The 21,884-nt window shown below is 35.1% G+C and overlaps 1 protein-coding gene across 2 annotated transcripts in view; it reads left to right on the top strand.

The window, feature by feature from the left end:
* Positions 1 to 4,728: 4,728 nt before the first annotated feature.
* LOC142350776 (uncharacterized) overlaps positions 4,729 to 21,884 on the top strand; it is a 26,554-nt gene continuing 9,398 nt past the window's right edge. Inside the window, exons 1-4 of one of the 2 annotated variants that reach the window (XM_075402731.1) lie at positions 4,729 to 4,826; positions 5,235 to 5,482; positions 14,389 to 14,560; positions 15,792 to 15,938. In XM_075402731.1, the coding sequence (XP_075258846.1) occupies positions 4,776 to 4,826; positions 5,235 to 5,482; positions 14,389 to 14,560; positions 15,792 to 15,935 (615 nt within the window). In that variant the 5' untranslated portion in view covers positions 4,729 to 4,775 and the 3' untranslated portion in view covers positions 15,936 to 15,938. Of the gene's footprint in view, positions 4,827 to 5,234; positions 5,483 to 14,388; positions 14,561 to 15,783; positions 15,939 to 21,884 lie in introns of those variants that run through there. The other variant, XM_075402732.1, reaches the window with a different exon arrangement.

The following is a 21,884-nucleotide window of genomic DNA, read 5'->3' as shown; positions in this document are numbered from 1 at the left end:
TAAAAAGAGCATACAGTGTGGACTGTTTTAAACAGAAATCATATCGAGATATTTAAGAAAAATAGTTTATAAGATCGACAAGATTAAAAAGTTGCGCGGAAGTGGATCGGATATAAAAGCTAGAAAAACATTGGTGATTTCGAACGGTCAAAATTTTCTTTTCAGTCCATGAATGAGCCAAAATTCTGCTACAGTAACAGCGCAAATTTGTTTTTATATTTTTATCCGAAACTTAAGGAAAGGCAAAAAAGCGTGACTTGCAAAATTGATAATTCTGTTCAGCTAGCTAGGTAAAAATCTGCGGTGAAGTATACAAATAATGTGTCTGCTCCTTCCAAGCAATTATATGCAAGATAAAATTATTTTTTCTGCTCTGCTTTAGTGATCTGGTGTTGAAAAATTGGAAGTGTTCTGTACATTTGCGGAGATTCAACAATGGTGCGCTTAACAAACAGTGTTTTCCCACATACTCACGAACTCCCCCTGTCAAAGGTGTTTGCCATTGACAGTGGGAGTTCATAATTTTACTCCTCCATGCCATTTTGCCCCCATGTCATTTTGCCAAGGGATAAAACTCAGTCAGAAGCCGGCGCTCAGGAGTATATCTTAAGAAATGGGTTGCCACCAATGATTATTTGAAACCATTCCCAATTTTGTTTTGAGGCCGCTTAACTGGTGCAATTTACAGAACACACAGAATCCACGGGCTCTGAATTTTGCTTTTTGTTGGGACTGATAAGAAGAACAAGCCACCAACAGTCCCTGCTTTGTCTCGAACTTTAGAAAATTGACTTTTGATTTTTGCAATCAAACTGATTTCGGGCATTTTTCAATCAAGACATTTTTTATGTATCAACCATCTAGAGACTGACAACTCTGTAGAAAAAGGAAAAACAGTCGAGTTTTTGGGATGAAAGTATAGTTTTGTTTTCAATTCTCCAACCATTTGATTCCAGTGGCCTATTAAACAAAAATACACCCATTTCGTTGAAATATATCGCATACGAAAAGTTAATTCAATGAGCGTCGTTCAATGATAAGGAAAGATGAACAACGAGCTTTTGAAAGTGCTCTTCAGCAAATGATAAAAGATTAAAAGATTGACATCGAAAATCGATTTAATACGAAGTTTAGGGAAACAAACAAAACCATTGATGCAATAAACGATAATCCACAAACACGTACAAATATAGTTTTATCGCAATCTGAAGCGTGAGAGTTTGCCATGTATACAGTGAAGTTTCTCCAAATGGAAGAAGCTTATTTTAATTTTCTATCGAAATCCCATTTAGATCAAAATCCGGACCCTATGCTGTTTAATTTCATTCCAGCATTGTATTAACTAACATCAAACTTTTTGAGGATTTCCATGGCCCTAACTTTTACCTTGCTCCTTTCCGCCAACGGAATATCTCCAAAACCATGGAAAATAAAAAAGAGAGCGTCTCGGTTCAAAAAAGCAGACTTCAACAGACCACTTTCAGCTAGTTTAAAAGTTTTAATCTGAGAGCGACCAAAACTGTGTATAATCTCAACTATCATCCACTGACAAGGACTTTTTGAGTTTTTCGATTAACCAACACACGCAGGATTCCTTTAGATCTTGAAGAGAACCAAAAGGATAGAGAAGATCCTCATTTTGTAGTGAAATGAGCCAACGTAACTGATGCTCATTTTACATCACCAACTTTTTTGAGACGATTTTTGTGCGGGGCCACATGGGTTGACTAATCTTTTTATTTGATACTAAAAAAACTCGGATTTAAGTTTGCAAGCAGGCGTGGTTATTCATAAATTTCTAATTTTCTCACCAATAGTTGCGCCAATGTTCGAAATATAAAATAATTTCCGGTTTCTTGCGAGTCTTAAATTTTTTATTAAAACAAAAACAGAAATAAAGTCGGACTACAACTCGAATTTAACTGGTGCGATTTGCAGAACACATAGAAGACATGACATTTGGATTTTGTTTGTGGTTGGCACTGATTTGATCAGCAAGCCACTAACAGTCATTTGCCTGGGACATTACAAAAATAATTTCTGGTTATTGTAAAATGCATGAACCATCCGGAGACAATCCATTCGTTTTAGGGACGAAATTCGGATCTTTTCCAAATCTTGTCTTGCCATTTGATTTCAATGGGCTTTTGAAAAATTGCACCATTTCATTCAAAAGTGTAGTAAAACTGAATTGTTCATTGAATGAGCGTCGTTCGATAATAAGCAACAATGCAGAGCGACTCTTTCAAACTATTCTTGAAGTGATCACAAATCAATTAAAGACGAAGATGGGAATAGCCAGCAAACACAGTACCGATTGCGTATACAAATACAGAATAACCGAAACCGGAAACGTGAAAGAATGTCAATTTCCCCCTTTTCTTTTGTCTCTTTGCAGCAAGGTAAAAGCTCTCAAATATCCCTGTAAAAATTGACAATGTTTATCAAGTTTTAAAAACTACTGTGTAGGCCATTTTAAGCTGGTTTGAAGGTTTTTCAACCTGCATTAGTTGCATTAAGATTAGGCGTTATAGGTTTTCGCGGACAACCGTGAAAGTGAGGTAAAACATTGCAAATTTACTCAAAATTCGGAATATATGCCACTGATGTCCGCGATTGCAGATTTTAATGACACGTGAGACAGGCGGACAGATTTTTATTAATAACCGCACTGCGATAGCTGGGACTATTATTGGCCTTCTCTTGGTTTTTTATTTCGTCTTCGCGATTTTTGTTACGACCATATGACGTCACAACCACTTCAAATCTGCTTTTTGTTGAATCGTTCATGCAATTTCAACCTAAGTGCGTGCGTGACGCCATTTTTGGCTCTTAGAGGAGCAATTTTTCTCGTTCATTTGCGTGATTAAATTTTTGGTAACACTTAACTTACCTCACTCTCAAAAATGACTTCCTCACTTTGAAATTGACTTTTCTTTACTTTAACTCAAGAGATAAGGTCAAATGGGTGTGTGTCACTATAAATGAAGGTTATTAGAGAGCATCTAACAGAGGTAGAAAAAATTTATATAGTTTTTATATCAAAATAATATATCAGCCTTCAATGAAAAGACTAATTTTTTTGTTCCGTCATTTTTACTGTTTTGAGACTGAAGATCTACGAAGCTATTACGGCTATTTTCTAGCAATCTGCCAGCTAAGTTCACTATTGTCCTGAAATTTGCGTTCCTAACATCCGTGCTACGGTAACTATTTTCCACGCAAGACTTCTAAAACTTATTAAAGGAGACAAAGGGGGATATAATTGGTTCTTATCAAAAGGATGTGAGGGGTCATTAAAATTTTAATCCGTCTGAAAGTGATTAAAGGAGACAACATGGGATATAATTGGCACTTCTTATCAAAATGAAGTGAGGGATAATTGTTATTTTAATCTGTCAAAGCTTTTGAATATAAAGTAAAGGTTAATGTGCACTGATGAAGATACCCCTGCTCACCAATTGCGGCAGAAAAACTTGACCGAAAAACGTGATTTTTACGAGATCAGTGTTGAAATTTTGCTAGGATTGTGCGCAATTTTTTTGTCACTGTTGTCCACAATATAACCATTTTTCTCCCACGCGGGAATGGGTGACAAAATTTTGTCACTCGTGTCCGCAAACGCAGACTCCGGTGAATTTTTAAGATTGACGACGTAATGTACACCGACGAAGACCTTGCAAGCGGCCTACATCTACCAAATTTTGAATGTTGGATGAGCCACGAAACCTGGGAGTCCTTTAGCTCTTGAGGTGTTCCAAATTAGAGAATCAAGAGGATATTGAAGATCCTCCAAGTTTACTGAAATGAGCCATTGTGATTGATGCTCATTTTTTTTATATAATTCTAACCTTTTTTGAATTATTTTACGTGAGGCGCTGTTCTAGGTTAGCGAACCCTAGGTTTTTGGTACTAAAGTCGCGCGGATCGTGTTTTAGTAGGAGCGGGCGGGACTAATTATACATATTATTTTCTAGGTATCAGGTACACAGCTTTATAGTTTTCTCACCGATAGTTGCGTGGATTAGAATGCTAATAACGTGAATTTAGGCTTCTTGTAAGCTCTTCAAAGTTGTTATTAAGTCGTGAACAGGGGTAACCCGCACTTAAACTAGAATCAGATGATTATGAATTTTGTCACCTCGTCTTTTTGTGGTCCCAGGGAGCAAAGTAGTTCCACTACTATTTCTTCTGATTTGATGTCTGTAAATTTGAATTTATTCTTCGGTTGACAAATTGAGCTCTTTTATTTTCAGAGACGCGCATATTGTACACAACGCCCTTTTCATTCCCACACTATTTTGATGCACTAAGTTTTTGAGCAGGAGATTAATGCGTAGAAATGTTTTCAATTGGAATTAGAAACTAACGCTCAAAATTGAAAATTGTGGCTATATGTGATTGGAAACCTTTCTATGTCTAAATCTTCAGCTCAAAAAGTTAGCGCAATCAAAAAAGACTGGGATGGAAAAAGGCATTAATTACGTACATTTTAATTTGTATTTTTTTTCTGTAGGTTCAATTGTTATTTGTATGTCTACTTCAATTAGTAATTATGGAATAATGTTGTGTCTGCTAAACGACTTGAATGTCTTGTCATCATAAATTTTACTCTTTTAGACCGCTCATTCAACAACGATCTGACTCGCAAGAAATCACTTGTTAGGTTGAACCTCAAAGCTAAAAAATTACCGGCGGGGGACAATGATCCGAAACAAAATTGTGGATTCAAAAGGTCGCCAAAATCTCTGCCTACAAGGAATCAACAAGGCAAAATGGATAGGAAGAATCATCAACATTCTTCTCAAACTGGCGAAGACAATTCCGTAAAAGAATCTGTTTCCTTTCCACCCCCTAAAATTCTTGAACAGATCTGCTTTATGTGAACAAATAAAATGTGAACAGACCTTTTTTTCTATTTGTGACCCCCAGTTGATTGAGTGCAGATTATTTGTAGCTCTCAAGCTGTATTATAACAACGAATTGATATGTTAACGCATAATTTGTAATTAGGGCTTGCTTTTAACGTACCGAAAGCTGGGCTAATGCCGGATTAGATCCGATTCCTCATTGGACTGTCTTTATCCTGCTCAAAATTTTCTGGAACAGTTTTATGGACCGAAAGGTTGTGTGAAAACTATAATTGGCGTTCCATGGTTGGTACAATGCTTTTTAAGACTGTCGAAAAAGCGGAACAAGTAATGATAAGGAAACATTTTTCTGAAAACTCATAGAAACAACGGAAGAGTGAGGAACTGACTATGAAGAGAGCAAGATGCTATTCATTGCGAAAAATTGCAGTAGTTGATTATGAAGACAAAGACGAAGAAGACGATCAAGATGAAGGAGAAAAGAGTTCCTGTCTTAGTGACACTTCAGAACAATCCCCAGCCCAGGAACTGGCGGTCGTGGAAGCTCAAACCAAGAAGGGTCGGAATCACAGCATTGGAGATCACAATAGCAACGAACATCAAAATATCAAGTATTCTTCATTTTTACTTGTTTTTCGTTTCCTTTGAATGAGGGTCAATGAATTTTCTGGAAAATATGTACCAAATCCGCTGGTTTCTGAAATGCTTATTCACTTCAGCTCATTTCTTTTCATAATTTTGCTCGCCTGCTCACAGTCCGGGGTCCTCGACATCTCTTCCACAGCAACATTCAGTCTTGAGAGTTTTACTGATTTGGTTTAATAATGAAACATTTTGTGAGAAAGGCGCTTAAAAATGCTGAACTGCATTTTTGTAAGAGAGGCACTAAAAATTCAGCGCGCTTGCACAGTCTCAGCACATTTCAACGTCTGATAACAAACGATTTTTGGGTTGACTTCAAAAAATTTTTAGCGCAATTCTCACGCAATTCTTTATTTTATCGCATTTTTGTTGTAAAAAAATACGCTGAATTTGCGCTTACATCTTTACTGGGGAAAACAAGTTTCCTTGTCATTATAACTCTCCCATTCTAATTTTAAGAACTCTTAGCTGATCCCGCCTTTTACTTACATGTGTTCGTTTTTTGTGACGTTCATTTTTCATAAGGTGATTTGTAGAGGGTGTTTACTGTCCATCAATTTGTGATAGAATTGTGATAGAATTTGTGATACTGTCCACCAATTTCCATCAACTTTACATATAATTGCTTACCAGTATAAAGTACATAGGGCAATTTAGTCTATCTTGCTATGGTGCTTTTAATTCTCTTAAATCAGCCCGTTCAGAGTTTCATATTCTAACACGTTCTGTATTTATGGCCCAAATTTGCGCTCGAATCTTCTATGCTCTTCGTTATTTTTTCATCCACTTTTTTTCCAAATCTGTCAATGGAGCACGTCTTGGACTGGATATCTGCTCTGGTTGAAAACCGAAATTTTCAAACCACTGGATTTTCGTTGGCCTTCGGTCGACTGGGTCAGCTTATCTCAGTAACAGCAACAAAAATGTTGGCTGCTAGAGATGTTAGTCTGTAGGTTACTTTGATTGAGAAAGGCAGTTGCAATGATTTGTTCTGTTCATCTGGGCTTGTTTGTTTAATGTTGTCGATCAATGAAAGGTTACAGTCAATTAGACATTTGTAACCCTTCTATAACACAATGAACGGGGAGTACAAAAAATGCACATTTTTTGTACTCCCCGTTCATTGTGTTATAGAAGGGTTACAAATGTCTAATTGACTGTAACCTTTCATTGATCGACAACATTAAACAAACAAGCCCAGATGAACAGAACAAATCATTGCAACTACCTTTCTCAATCAAAGTAACCTACAGACTAACATCTCTAGCAGCCAACATTTTTGTTGCTGTTACTGAGATAAGCTGACCCAGTCGACCGAAGGCCAACGAAAATCCAGTGGTTTGAAAATTTCGGTTTTCAACCAGAGCAGATATCCAGTTCAGTATCTTTTGGACCAACTCAGAAAACTGGCCAACAGCCTCAAATGCCAAAGTATTGAACTGAATGCGATTTTCAGCGCAGTTTTGGCACATTGATTGTGTTTTCAATCTGACTTTTCTTAAAATGAAGTAGGTTTAGTGATTAAGGGTGAAGATTGGCAGTGTAAAAGTTTTTGAGGCCGATATGATTTTTAGTCGATTTCTAAAAATGTTTTTTTTTGCTTTTCTTTCTTTTTCTCGCTGATTCTGACTCAGTTTTAAGGTGAGTTTACTTGATAGCTAAATTTTTTCAAAATTTTATAGTGAAAGTTTCTATTGCACAAAAATAGATTTAAAGTTTTGAGGGTTTTTCTTTTGGTTTTCAAGGGTATATGAACCTTTTAGTCAACTTTCTTTTGATTTATGGCTTAAAATTTATTTGCCACCAGCTATATTTCTTGGAACCAGTTTTATTTCTGTTTTAAAACAAAAAAATAGTGTGAAATGAAAAAGTTTTTGTTTTTGACTTGCATGTTTGACAATTGAAGGCAATTGTTCGTTCAAGATTTTTCAATTCCTTTCGAAATGTTTGCGAAATATTTCCTTTTTAAGTCCCGACTGCTCATTTTTTTAAATTTTCTCAACGCTATTGATTCGGAATGCCTTAAAAAATATCATTCTTCTATCAGATTAGGCCGGTCTGTTACAGATCACACAATAAGGGATCTCTTTATGTATGCCGATCTAACTTGATAAAAGATATAACAAATCAAACACAAAGATATATGCCTAAGACCTGTTTGTGCTATAACTCTCAATTTAAAGATTTGGGGGGGGGGGGCTGAAAGTGTTTAATTTATAGAGGAGTAAGTATAAAAGTACAGCTTACTAATTACCAGTTGCGTAGTTGTGTTACCGAGATGAGCTGGGTGGAGATCGTTCAATACTTCTTGTTAGTCGAATAGATGTTCAAACTGAATAAGGAAAAAAACTTATAAAATTTTCTGAAGGATTTTTTAGTTAAATTGTCAATGTTTAAACAGTATAGTCTTGATTATTTTTTTGGTTTAAAATTACTAGCAAGGAAAAGGGACCGTTGTCTGCGGTCCAACTCAGAAACTCTAATATCTCTTCCTGCTTTTTTTCTCAATAATATCAGCGCAGCATTGGGCCGATAGGGGGCGGAAAACCACGTTCATGTTCATAGTGAAACGGTTTCTTAATTTTTCTATTGGCCGAGAAATCGAGAGAATTAACTTTGCTCATTTCATGAAATTTTTATTGTTTTTTACTTTAAATATTAAAAAACGGAAGCCTTTGAGCCTGTTTTATACTTGATTAGGCGCCTTAATTCTTCCCCTTCTGCTCTTGTAACCTTGAAGTTTGTGGGGAAATTTTTTGCTTTTCATCAGATGCACCTGCATTGCTTTTAGTAGTTCCCCTGAGTTGCAAATGTCAGTCAAAGAGCAAGGAAAATGAGCAGTATTAGCGGCGCTTACTCATATATAATTCTTGTTCTAGTTTGGATTTGGTCCAGGATAATCCAGGCCTAAACTGAGGCTCGTTTGTTAATTAGAAAAGTAAAGGCTCAAATGCTAATATATTGCCAGCCTAAGCGCGCGTTAATTGGTTTGGGGCGGGTGCTAAGAGTGGTGGTAATTAACGCTTAAATGTATGCATTCGATTTGCTTTGCTGCGGCATTAATTGTCCGTTCGTTCGGTTGATTAGAGATGCTCTAATACTACAGCTCACCTGATTTTAAGATCGAAAAAAATTTTTAAAAAAGAAATATACTGCATCGTATATAAATTTAAAAAGATTAAGTTAACTTTTCAAATTTTTTATGAATTATGGTTATTAAGGTTCTCTGTTGCAAACAGTTCAGTTTTGAAAAAGCAATCGCAAAAGGCGATAAAATTGATAGAGTACAAAAAAGATCGCAAAAGGCGATGTGTTGATGCAACCTGCTGGCAGGCGGTTATAGGAACGAGAAGACGGAGAGATCGCTGTTGTTGTCGATGAAGATGGGTCTTTACTGGAAAAACTCGGGAGGTAGAATTACCGGACTAGGCACCGGGTTGTTGCCATCATCTAGTATGTTGATGACTTCCACCACTTCAGTGGGGGCATCATCATCAAAATTTGTTTGCAAATTAGTTTCGACTTCTGTTTCGACCTCTATGTCTTGACTTCTTTGCTGTTGCTGTTCTTTTGCCAGTTTTCCCATCCTCTTGAGATGATTTTTGCTCTTTTTTGGACTTCTGTACTTTGTTCTGCAAATCCGTTATGTCTTTTTTGAGATGTGTGTTCTCTTCGTTTAACTTTTTTATGGAATTTTTGAGTTTTAAGTTCTTCAATGAGAAGGACTTGCAAAGGGCCTGGGTGTTGCTCTCACTGGTTTGCTTTAGCTTGTTAATGATGACATAATGTCTTCTCCAATATCCATCCGATGTTCTTTACTCCGTTTCTTTGCATTCCCTTCTCAGTTTTTCAAAAGAGAGCTGGAGTTCTTGGAGCTCAGTTTCTTTGATGAAAAGCTCCTATCGGAAACGTGTGTTTTCAGCAATCAGCTCCTGTTGGTTTATTTTAGTTGGTAGGTCGGTCTCAACTGGAAAGGCTGTTAATGCCTCGTATGGGAAGTCTAAATAGATGCCTAGCTGATGATTGCGAACGTTTTTGGTCACAGTTTTGTCATCTCTGTTTTTGATGCGTCATTTAATGTTTTCCCATGGCAAGGAGAATTTTTTGATAACGGAACTTTTGAGTTTGGGAGTTGGCGGTCAGTGTTTGACGGCTCATAGACAGCTGGTACTTTTCCCCCATTTTTGAATTTAAGAAAGGCCGTCTTAAGGCTGTATAGAAGATTCGTTACAAAACGGGGTTCACTGTATCCATGTCCTGTTCTCGACTCTTTTGTATCAATAGACAATGCTTAGTGTCTTGTCTTTCCGCTGGTGTTATCAGGTTGTCAATGTTTCCTTCTCTTATCTTTTTGGCCTTGTGTGGATTCAGTTGTTCGAGGTTTTCCTGCTGTCTCTTCCTATTGATTTTCCAGTTAATTTGAGGGTCGTAGAAAATGTTTGCAGGAGATTCAGTGATAGCTCAATAAGCTAGTTTCGAGGATTGCTGTTGGTCTTGGCTTGGATTCTGTGATTGTTATGTTGATGTTTGGCGGTAAATGGATGGTGCTTGAATGATGACACTTTGGATGTTTAGCCTGCTGGTCATTTTGTAATATCGGTTTTTAGGGATCTAAAATTTATTTTTCGTTATTTCGCCTGTGTCATAAGTATCACAAATTATGGTGTATTTTTATTTATGCAATTATATTGCTACTGTAAAAATGTTTTGTAATTTTTTGTTGTAATGCTAGTATTGCTAAATGCATTTAATAGTAGGACTTGATAGAAAAGTTTTTTGTTTTACTAACAGCAATTTTTGAATTTTCTACTTTATTGTTTAATTTTGGTTGTGACTCAGCCCCCACCAGGGGTTAAATAAAATAATAGAAAAACAAAAGGTAAGGAATGTTAAAAAATATGCATGCAAATGTTTGTTGCCAGATTTTCTAATTTTTCTGAGCTTTTCCAGCGGATGTATCCCAACACCAATGATGGAATATATTTTATTATTAAGTTGATGGACAGAAATTTGCGAATGGACATTTGCTTGAACCGTTAATTGTTTTTAATTTTGCATATTGGGTATTTAATTGATGAGTTGGTACAAATTCGGCAGAATATTTCTTCATGATTCTGGAAGTGCTCGTTATTTGTTTATGCTAAATGCGTTCGTATTTTTCTGCAAGAGTAACAAATAAAAATAATTAAACAGACGGGGCATTTTAGATTTGGATATCTTTTGAGAGGGCTTTTTTTACAGAGAACACAGATAAAGTGGGGTTTTTCATTTGGTAGGGCTTTATGTAAATTTTCAAATTTCTGACAGTTTTTAAACAAATGGGACATTCAATGATTTGGATTTTGTTAAGCCAATGGGGTAAACTTAAAGAAGGAAATATTCTCATTCTTGAATTTAATAAATTTTGTGAAAAATTTTTGGGGGCTGGGGTCAAGAAATTTTTTTTAACTTATGACAGGCGCGAAGCCCTGGCACGAGTACGTCTTTCTCCGCTGCCCGGAGTTGTGAGTCTTGGGGCTTGTGTCACACTAGTACGGCTGCAACGATCCCTGCAGCTGGGGAGGCAAATTTTTGAGCTAAAAAGGGAAGTTTTATGCAGCGTTTTTGTTTTCTTAAAGTTGTTTAAGTTCGTTAAAAAATTTTTTTGTTTTTAATTTTCAGACGTCAGACATTCTATTCCATAAAGGAGAAAGATTAGACCTGTAATGAGACTAACTATGATAATTTTTGTTTCTTCTTCAAAGAAATTAAAACATATAAGTATAAAAGCGGGTACTATTAAAAGCGGGTATAATGCAGAAGGGACGGATCAACCATCTCTAATGTGGAGTTTCAAAATACACTTTCTGCAGGTGAAATAATCGCTAACACAGTTTTTACAAGAGTTGATGGGAGGATGAGTGCAAAAATGGACAATTTTTGCAATGGAGTATTGGAATTTTAACAGTTTACAAGACTCGCAGTGAAACCAGAAGAATATTGAAAAATTTATATTATTTTTTGTACTTTTTGGGCATATTTGGTATTCCATATCAGTGATGAGATCTATGTAACATTATAAACAAACAATGTGTGCCTGTTCATCTTCACTGTTTGCAAGTAATTTTATAAGGACGGTTACGTTTTTGTGACTTTTTAAACACTGAAAAGGTCCTAGTATTGAGTTCGTTATTTCTATCATTTTCTTTTGTGAATTCATTTTGAGAAGCGGAGAAAGAAAAGTTTGCTACCATATAATTGCTCTTCTTGTTTTTTGTTGTGTCTGACTGACGATAAAGAGGAGCAAAAGGGTGAAGGGAGAGTGGTAAATATCAGGAGGGCAATTAAGATATCACCAAGGAACATTAAGGTTATTAGAAAAACTTCAACCAGGAAATTATAAACGGTTTCCGGGAGCATGATGAAAGGATTAATTTGAAGAATATGAGGAAAAAATGATATAATCGAGGGAAAAAACTATCAATATTATTAAAATTGTGATGAGTATATCGTTGACTGTTACGTTTACACAACTACAACAGACAAATTTAGTAGGGTTGTTTGTTATTAAGTGGCTATAGGCAGAGCTGGATTTTTTTTTGCATTGGCAGGAGTTGCACTGGAACTAGTGGCAATGGCTAATTGTATAAAGGGGGGTTACGCAAATGGGGCAATTGCGTTTTTCCCGAATACTTAAAAAGTTCGTTGCGGCAATGAATACAAGCAAAGTAAGGGGGTTAGCCTATAGGGTTTTGATGGAGTTTTTTGAAGGTTCTACAGGAGAGGTAACAAATGGGGCATTCAACATTGGGTGAAGAGTCAATTTGTGGATTTTGATAGTAGGTAAAGATGTTTCCCATGAAGAGAGTTGTCTCTAAATACAAAAAATTGTGTTACCAATGGTCTAGTTTTGAAGAAATTGGTGAAGTCAGGTCTATTATTCTGAAGAAGATTTCCCAATGAGGGTGATTTTTTTCTATCGTCATATTTTCAAATTTTTTGGTTTCAGTGTGACAAATATGGATTTTTATTTTCGGTATAAACACAAAATTTGTTGTTGTGAAGCTTCCCTCAACTAAAGTACTTTTGACAAACTTGTTATTGAGATAAAGGGACATTTTGTTAATTGCTGTTATTCTATATATGGGAAAATGTGAGTTTTGATGAACCTAAAATGGTTAAAATAAAAAGAAAAGAAGGAAAAGAAAGTTGTTTTAAGGATAAAAAGAAGAGTAAGTTTTAGTTATGGAAGAGTACCTTGTGCTGATGTTCTTAATTCAGCGATGTCAAAGAAAAACTTAAAGTTGAGATCTGAGGGAAATTTTAAAAAATTGTCGGTTACGAATGTTGAAAAAGAGAATTATTAAACAACGTGCTAATTGTCCAGTTTGATTTTGCTGAAACCATCTTTGGTCTTTTATAATTTTGATCTTGTTGTTGTATAGGGAATAGGGTTGATGATCATTTTAAACCATTTACATTTAAAGCGACGGACGGGGAATGGTTCATCGAGATCATTAATGGAAAAGAAGAATTCCCAATATCTCATTCCCACCGTCACTTTTGTTGTGTATTCCGTACCATTTTCCCAATCTCTGAGGTGTAGGATGATGCAAAGTTTTAGCTCGCCAGTTGTGTGGTAGTGAAGGATTTTTCCAAAGAACGGATTTGAACCAGATGTTCGTTGAATTGGAAGAGCCTGATAGAAGATCTAAATCAAAAGTAATGGGGTAATTTAGATCTAGTGCGTTGCATACATTTGTGGAAAAAGTCCCAATATGAAGAATCTGGTGATAGAGTGATGAAACCGTCAGTCCAGGATTCTAAATCTTCAAAGTGTAATATTCGTAAGGGAGTAACTTGATCGTTTTCAGATCCTTGCGTAGACGCCTTAATTCTTCCCCTTCTGCTCTTGTAACCTTGAAGTTTGTGGGGGAATTTATTGCTTTTCATCAGATGCACCTGCATTGCTTTTAGTAGTTCCCCTGAGTTGCAAATGTCAGTCAAAGAGCAAGGAAAATGAGCAGTATTAGCGGCGCCTACTCATATATAATTTTTGTTCTAGTTTGGATTTGGTCCAGGATACTCCAGGCCTAAACTGAGGCTCGTTTGTTAATTAGAAAAGTAAAGGCTCAAATGCTAATATATTGTCAGCCTAAGCGCGCGTTAATTTGTCTGGCGGGTGCTAAGAGTGGTGCTAATTAACGCTTAAATGTATGCATTCGATTTGCTTTGCGGCGGCATTAATTGTCCGTTCGTTCGGTTGATTAGAGATGCTCTAATACTACAGCTCACCTGATTTTAAGATAGAAAAAAAATTTTTAAAAAAGAAATATTTTGCATCGTATATAAGTTTTTAAAGATTACGTTAATTTTTCAAATTTTTTTTTGAATTATGGTTATTAAGGTTCTCAGTTGCAAACAGTTCAGTTTTGAAAAAGCAATCGCAAAAGGCGATAAAGTTGATAGAGTACAAAAAAGATCGCAAAAGGCGATGTGTTGATGCAACCTGCTGGCAGGCGGTTACAGGAAAGAGAAGACGGAGAGATCTCAGATGGTACCATGTTTTTCTCGTCTTTTATCTTTTTTTTTATCTTTTTTCCCGGTGACTTTTTACACTTTATCATTTTTTCGTGTGATTTTTTTCATTCAACGTTAGAAGCGGACTTAAAGCTTTTCCAAGTTATAAATTGCTTCTCTCAACTGAAAAAAATCATACAAACTTTTTTCTGCTAATAATGACTGAACGAAAAGCGGGTGCAGAGAAACTAAATCAATTATGAAGAGAAAATCCTTGTCACTTAACTGAGCTCAGAAACAACGCAAATTGATTAATTGGCTACAACAAAAGAAGTTTTTTTTAAGTAGCGGCAAAAAACCAAAGTAACTTTTTTAGGCACTTAGAGTTTACAGCAGTTTTGGAACCGATTGTTCTGAATGAAATCGAAGCAAGAGAGGGAAACGTCATCAGTAGTAGAAATGAACCTGACGAAAGTGAAAGTGAGCATATCGAACTGCCCTCTATCGGGACATCGCTCACCACTGCTTCTAATGCCCCTTTTCGCAAGGTTTGAATAATTTTTTGAATTTCCGCTCTAATGCCTTCTGTTCTACATAGATTACTTGGGCCGACATGAGGTTTTTGCATATTATCTAGTTCAGCATTGAAAAATATTCGTGCACAGAGAAACAATGTGAAAGGCATTTCGATTTAAAATGGCACGAGTTTTGTGCAAAATTGTCGGATCTTTTTAATTTTCCCTGGTGACCAAAATTTTTGCTTTCATTGCTTTTTGTGAAAGAAATGATTAAAGTTTTTGAGCTGATTGTGGTTTGCATAGCTTAATATGAGGTGGGTCTACCAACGAGAGTTATTGTGTGTCATCCCGGTTCGAGGAATGAGTGCCGTTTCTGGGCATAGTTTTGTAAGAAAAACGCTGAATGCACAAAATTTGTGTAAGAAATGTATTTAATGCGCTCAAACTTGGTAAAATTTCCAATTTTTAGCGCAATTCTTACATAAATTATTCCATGTTTTCAGCGCATACCTCTCAAATTTTGAGTGGATTTCAGCGAATCTCCTATAAAAGTTTTAGCGCTTTTATAAACTCATACGATTCATCTCAGTACATCCCAGTGAACTTTTAGCGTATTTACTGCAAATAAATTTCGTCAATTTTAGGTGGTTTTAAAACAAAATTGCAGTGCATTTTCAGCGGGTTCTCAAAGATTCAGTGCACTTTTGACAAATATTTCAGGGCTCGAATATGTTTAAATAGTTCAGCTCTTTCGACGCAACTTATATGAGCTGAACATACGCTGAATATATGTAAGAAATGCTCATCATTTGTAATGATCTTTTCCGATTACGACTGGGGCAATTTGCAAGTGTCTTGAAATAACCGATAACTGCCCCAATATACATACTGAAAACCAAAGGGAGCACAGTATCATAGGAACTTGACAAATTAGTTTTAATATATTTTTTTTCAAACGTAAATTAATAATATAACCGAAAGGTTAAAGTTTACATGCCTTCAGAATAATCAGGAATATTTATTGAAATAATCAAAATTATACATTAATCTTCTGGTTATTAATTGATGTTACCCATTAAGCTGTTCGTTCCACTATATATAAAAATAAGACACGAATGATCCTAACTGTCTATCTATTGGATAATTTTCATGCTGACGTTGCAAAAACTCTGTTAAAGTTCTTTTGAAAAGAGTTTTGTTCTCTGTCGCTCTTACGTTAAAGGGTAACTTATTCCAATACATTTCCGTATTAGTTTTACAGGACGAGCACCAGTACAAAGATGACGAATCATGCAAGAGCAAGAAGCGAGAAAGTAGTCGCGTGGTATCACTTCACAAGGCAAATATTAACGAGCTCGACTTCGATGATTTGTGGAACATAGATGACCCCTCAGTGACTAATTGATCAGTTTGTTTAAGCTTACCTCATGTTTGTAGCATCCGATACTTGTTTACTTGAAAGAAAAATTGCGCTGAAGTGATGCCAACAAAATAAATCCAATTGACTATTCTTAACAAAACATTTAAAATTTGAAAAATATGACCAGAGGATTAAATTTTCACAAATCGGTCATTTCTTAATAATTGGTAAAAGAACTATTACAACTGTGTCTATATGCTCTCATTGCTAAAAATAAGGTTTGAAGGCTTCTACTAGTCAAATAATAAGCACCTCCGCAGTTAGTTGTGAAAGAATTCGGACTAAGTTTATTGAAAACTATGTTTATTTCTTAACTTTTCAACTACTCAAGGTTCTAGCCATAAACCAGAGGATAAGCAGAATAACAGTAGCCAAAGTCTCTCAGACTTCCTTTCTTTTTTTAGTCAATACCCGACAAACCTTTTATCAGCCATTTTTAAAAAATAAATATCTCAATACCCAACGGTTGTGAATCAATTGTTTTCCTCATTACAAATTCCGTTCAAAAAAATGCGTAAGATTCTGACTTCTGATCGGGCAGTCTATCACTGTAAAACAAAAGTGTCCAGATCTGACGGTTCCAAAAGGTTTAGTTAGGCGGTTCGTCTTCATCTCAACAAAATAATTTCTGTACTTTTCTCCTCGTTGTTCATGTGTTGATGGTAAAAACAATATAAATTTTAATTACTGTAATTGAATAACAAACTGATTAATATAAGACACACGCACTATCGTCACAAAACAAAATAACTATTACTTTAATTAAATCTAACACAAGAATCCACGAGGTTGGACCAGTAACTAAGTTGATTGCTAGCTGGAATTATCCCTCAGCTATTAACTGACTGATTAACCACAATCTAACAACAAATTTCCAGAGCTTTTCGCTCAACTAATGACAAAAAAATCAGAAATTCTCGTTCACTCGCAACAGCAGTCTCTCCCCAATAGCTATATTGAATAACGAAGATCGTTCACAGCTTCTCGCTCAATCTTCAGGCCTCCTATGCCAAAAGACGCTGAGTTCAAGTTACAGCGACTATTCAGAGCCCCGAGATTATTCAGATAACTCAACAACGCTTAATGACGATTACCAGAACCCTTCATTCACTAATACCGGCTAAACTATGCCAAACAATCAGATACTAGCTCGCTCACTGTTATCAATTTCTGCTCTGCGCTTATAGTGTAGGCCGCTTTTATATTGCGTCGGGCAATCAAGATAAAACAACGTCTTATTAACGATTTATTTAGCTTTTTCTAATTCTATTGGATTGTTGATTGATTGCCAAAAATGCTCATATCATAACATGGTGATTCATTGGATGCCAATGCGTGCTTTGTAAATATCACTATGACCTCCAACTCCATATAAACATAGTTCTGTGGGGTTTATGCCTTTCCAGGTCTTTTTAACATAAATTGGTGCGGTGGTTAAGGTTCGCTCTCAGTCTAATCAGGCATGGGCTCACGGCCTGTTTGCACCCTAGAATCGGTGGCGGTGACAAAAACTGAAAACGCATAATTTCGAATTTTTATCTCAAATTATACCTTTCCCCTTTATAAATGTTAATAAGTGCCCTTCCTGTAATATTGTCACAACCAATTTTTTAAACAAAGAGATCAGGGGTCCCTTTGGATGCATACAATCCCACTTTGATGTCTCTACGGTGTCTCTAATTAGAAAACCTGAATATCAATTCGACTCAAAAGATTTTCATGTCTAAAATACCAATCGCTGTGGTTTGAGCTTTTTAGTTGCGGGTTTGCAATATCTTTAGATTTAACGAGCCTTCTTAATATTTTCGCCAAAATACATAATCAAATTACTGCTCATTGCTGTTGCGATTTACAAAAGCAATTGAAAACTAGTAAAACTAAAATACGCGTAACAACTTCAAGCAAATATTTTTTTAAACGAAAGAATTAGTTATTAAAGAGTGTTAAAGAGTTTAAAAAAGTTCTTTTTGATTTTTCTACGTAATAATTTTATCTGATGTGATCATTGGTAAAAAATTGAATTACATTGTCATACTTACAGTTTCTTTCTCATGCTAAACACTAATAATTTTTTATTTTGTCAAAAATAACTGGTTGGCTACATCTCAACATTGATTCAAAATTATTTTTATAGCTGCGAAGCTGTAAGCTTAGCGAAGCTATATTGTGGTGCTCTTGGTTTTTTACAATTCAAACAGTTTGAATTGTATTGGGGCGCTGTCTTTTTTTTAAGATCTGTTCACATATTTTAATGATTCTTGAAGTCCAATTGGAGTAGTGATCTTGGTCCCGCCGAAACAGGAAATGGAGCGAGAAAGCGAGTGGTTTTGCGGCGTGAAATGTTTTCGCTCTAATTTTAAAGTAGAGTGAGAAAACGGTGTTTGAACAAAAATTCGCTTTCTCCCTAGTGGTTTTTTGTTCACATGCGGCAATTTCACTTTGATTTTTACTGTTTTTTTTTGGATCGGGTTTTTTTTCTAAAGGGTTTTCCCAATCCATTAATAGCTCATTCTAGGCCTTTTTTTTGTTTGAACCAAATTTTCATTTCTCGCTAGTTGTTTTTTGTTCACATGCGGCATTTTGACACAAATTACCAAATTTTTGTTTTTTTTTCAATTTTTTTATCTGATCTTTTTAGAAATGGTTTTCCCAATTCACTCATAGTCCGTTATAATTCGTTTATTGTTTTGTCAATTAAAATTCTTTGAATTGTACGTCAGGACTTGTCCTGCTATGTTTTCTCTTTCGTCGTCTGACGCTCTTTTTTCGTTTTACATTTGTTCACACAGCAAAGCTGAAAAAGTCAAATTTTCTGAATGACTTCTTCCTCTCACTAACGGCATTTGCACGCGTGACGTCATTTCTCACTCGCTTTAGCAAAATTTTTTAGGTTATTCGCGTGATTAGATTTTGATCATACGTGACTTACCTCACTCAATAAAATGACTTTTGCACTTTAAAACTTAAGTTTAATTTGAATTTGTTTACAGTCAAAGGAACTCATATGTGCAGTAAAATTCCCTAATAAGAGGCTTCTGCGGAATGAATTTTAACAATCTTTATTATTTATCGCTGAATGTTTTTACCTACTTTTTTTGAGCGGCGTCGATTTTTTTTCAATTTAGATCTGTATCTGTTTCTATCTCTATTTTATGTCACGCAGATATATTCTTTCGCACCTAATCCGGCAATCTGACGGCTATGTTAATTTTGTTTCCTCAGATTTTACTGTATAGTCAAAATTTAAATTAAGGTCACCATGATTTGAGAATAAATTTTGTTTAAAAAATCCAATGAGAATAAATTTGATGTCTCAAGCTCAAGAAACGATATAGTGAAAATTGACCGTTTTCTCATATGCTATACTGAATGAAATATGTTAATGCCATATAGAGACTTGAACTGTTTCTCAAATATAAAGTTGAAGATAGCAAAAAGTTATATAAACCTATCTTTAGGAACGGTTTTTTAAAAAAGAAAACGCTTGTTTTTTGTGTGCGTGTTAACAATATAAGGTAATTTGCGAAGCGACAGAGCATCAAATTGACATGACTGCGGCGTGAAATAAAAACATCAAAATCTCTCCGTTTTGGTCTCTCGGAAGACGAAATCGTTGTCTTTCATATAGTTTGATTATTATTCAAAAATGTTCAAATAACAATTTGGCTTAGATTTCATTGCCTTGAATTGATGTAGCTGGTGGCTTGAGATTGAGCCCTCGTTATGTGCACAAAACATATAGAAGCCTAATTTGTTCGAGAAATTGCAACTTTTGTTGGTGTTTCTAAAAAACGTTTCTCTTTGCTCAGCGGTACAGAAGGTTCAGTTTGCAGTTTAAAAAATCAGTTACACTGGTGTGTTGTTCTCGGAGAGAGTAAATAAGTTCTCCACTTAAACGGTTAATTTTCGTTCCTTTACGAAAGCTTGTTCTACATTTTGACATATATTTGTTTTATAGATATATTCTTTCATTTTATCATAGAATAATTGGTTTTAATTTATTTTTGTTCAAACTCACTTTTACAAATTTTCTAAAACTTAAACTGACCTGTTTTGAGAAGAGAGCGAGATGAGGAGTGCAAGATGTTACTAAGCTTTTTTGATTTTTTAGCCACAACGCACATATTCTACATATTCAGATTTTATTTGGAATATCCTACGTATAACTATTTTTGTTCTGACCGACTTTAGTGGGGAAGCAACTATATACTCAAACTGTTTTTTTGTTCAGTCAATTTTGGCCGATCGATAAATTCATTGTAGAGGGTTGTCAGCGGTATCATTAAACAGCACGTACATCTTAGAATATGTGTTATCATTAAAAAGACCGTCCAGCGTAGAATATATAACAAAAAAAAATTTTTGAATTTAGTTTCTTTGTTCACTGAGTTTAATTTTATTTTCAGTTTCTTTACAGAGCCAATTTTGCCACAAAATCTGTTGAAACTCGTCAAAACAGTATTGTTCGTTTCGCGTTTAAAAACAGAAGAGTTTTGTTGATATGTTTGAACCATTTTTTGGCTACAATTGTAGCTAAACCTTTCCCTTTGGTCCTTTTTTAATCAAAAATGGAACAAATAAGCATTTTACTCAAACTTATAAAAAGTTGCCGGCCTAACAAACCTAAAAATTGTTAGCACAATCTTCGTTAACTCCAAAGAAGGCAAGTTTTACTTATCTGTTTTTTGCAAATATTCATAAATTATAATTCTGCCGGTTTTTTTTTGCTAATTTAACTCGATAATTTTGCGAAGTGCATCATTTTGACCTTTTCAGATAAATAAATGCATATTCTTGACATTCGGAACAATTACTTGTTCCAAATGGACGAACGGCAATAGCAAGGCTCATGTTTTTGTGCTGTTTCTTGGAAGCCCAAAAACCAAAAAATTTTGGTTTTTAGTCAGTCGGTTTTTTTAAAATATTTTTGCAATTTTTGCTAATTTTATAATAGTTACGGAGAAGAATATTTCAAATCACAGCGTATAATTGACAGTTCCAATTGGTTTTCTAAGGAGTTCCAATGAGATTATGGTCGTTTTTATTTTAAAAAATAATTATTTTCTAACTAAACAGTGTGAGTTTTCTCATTATTTGGTCAAATTGTAGCTTAAAGTAAAAAAAACATGCGACATCGTCTTTCTAATGAATTGAAATTGAATAGTTTTTGCGGTTTTTCGTTTTAAGTAATCGTTTTTCTGCTTCGTTAATACGAATTTTCATAAAAAAACTTTTGATTTTTTGGACTTTTTCCCGTTTTTGATGTTCTTCTTCATGTCTAGTCTCATTATTTGCAAATCAGATATCGTATTATTAGCGTTAGGGGAACAAATAAAGGGGACAAATAAGGGGAACACTTTTTGTTAAAGGGGAACAAATAAACAAATATGTTTTTTTGTGAATAAGCTATGGTTTTAACCATTTCGACACCGTCTTCTAGCAGAATTTATTGATTTTTTTTGTATTTTTGTCCTTCTTTTTGAATCGGAAGCCAAATTCTGGATAGTTCCAGATCTTATCTCCTATTTATGGATAAACAACGGGACTTATTTACTGATTTTAGTTGATAGCTAAAGTTTTTCTGAAGTCAAATGTTTCCAAGAAATATTTAGCCGTTTTTTTATTTGCAATTTTCTGTAGTTTTTTCAACTTGCTACCTAGTCTTATGAAATGCAGACCCTATATCAAAACTGTTGGTGTTAACGAAAGTCACAATTGAAGATGTCGAGATGTTTTAGAGCATTGCGTACTGCTTTAATAATTTCAATACCGGTTTTTCGCAAAATGTTGTTCGAGTTTTTGGTTTTTGTTTTTGTATTTCGTCAATTGCGTGGTTATTCAATAATTTCTGATTAATTGCAGGTCTTAACGACCTCATGTGGATGAGAAAATGATAAAATTTTACTGCTTTCCTTTTTTTAGCTAAATTGTTTC

The sequence above is a fragment of the Convolutriloba macropyga genome, chromosome 12 (genome assembly GCF_964194025.1).
Source record: "Convolutriloba macropyga chromosome 12, txConMacr16.3, whole genome shotgun sequence".
In the NCBI taxonomy this organism is placed as follows: Eukaryota; Metazoa; Xenacoelomorpha; order Acoela; family Convolutidae; genus Convolutriloba; species Convolutriloba macropyga.
The sequence above is the reverse complement of the archived record's forward strand: the minus strand, read 5'-3'. Positions and strand labels throughout refer to the sequence as shown.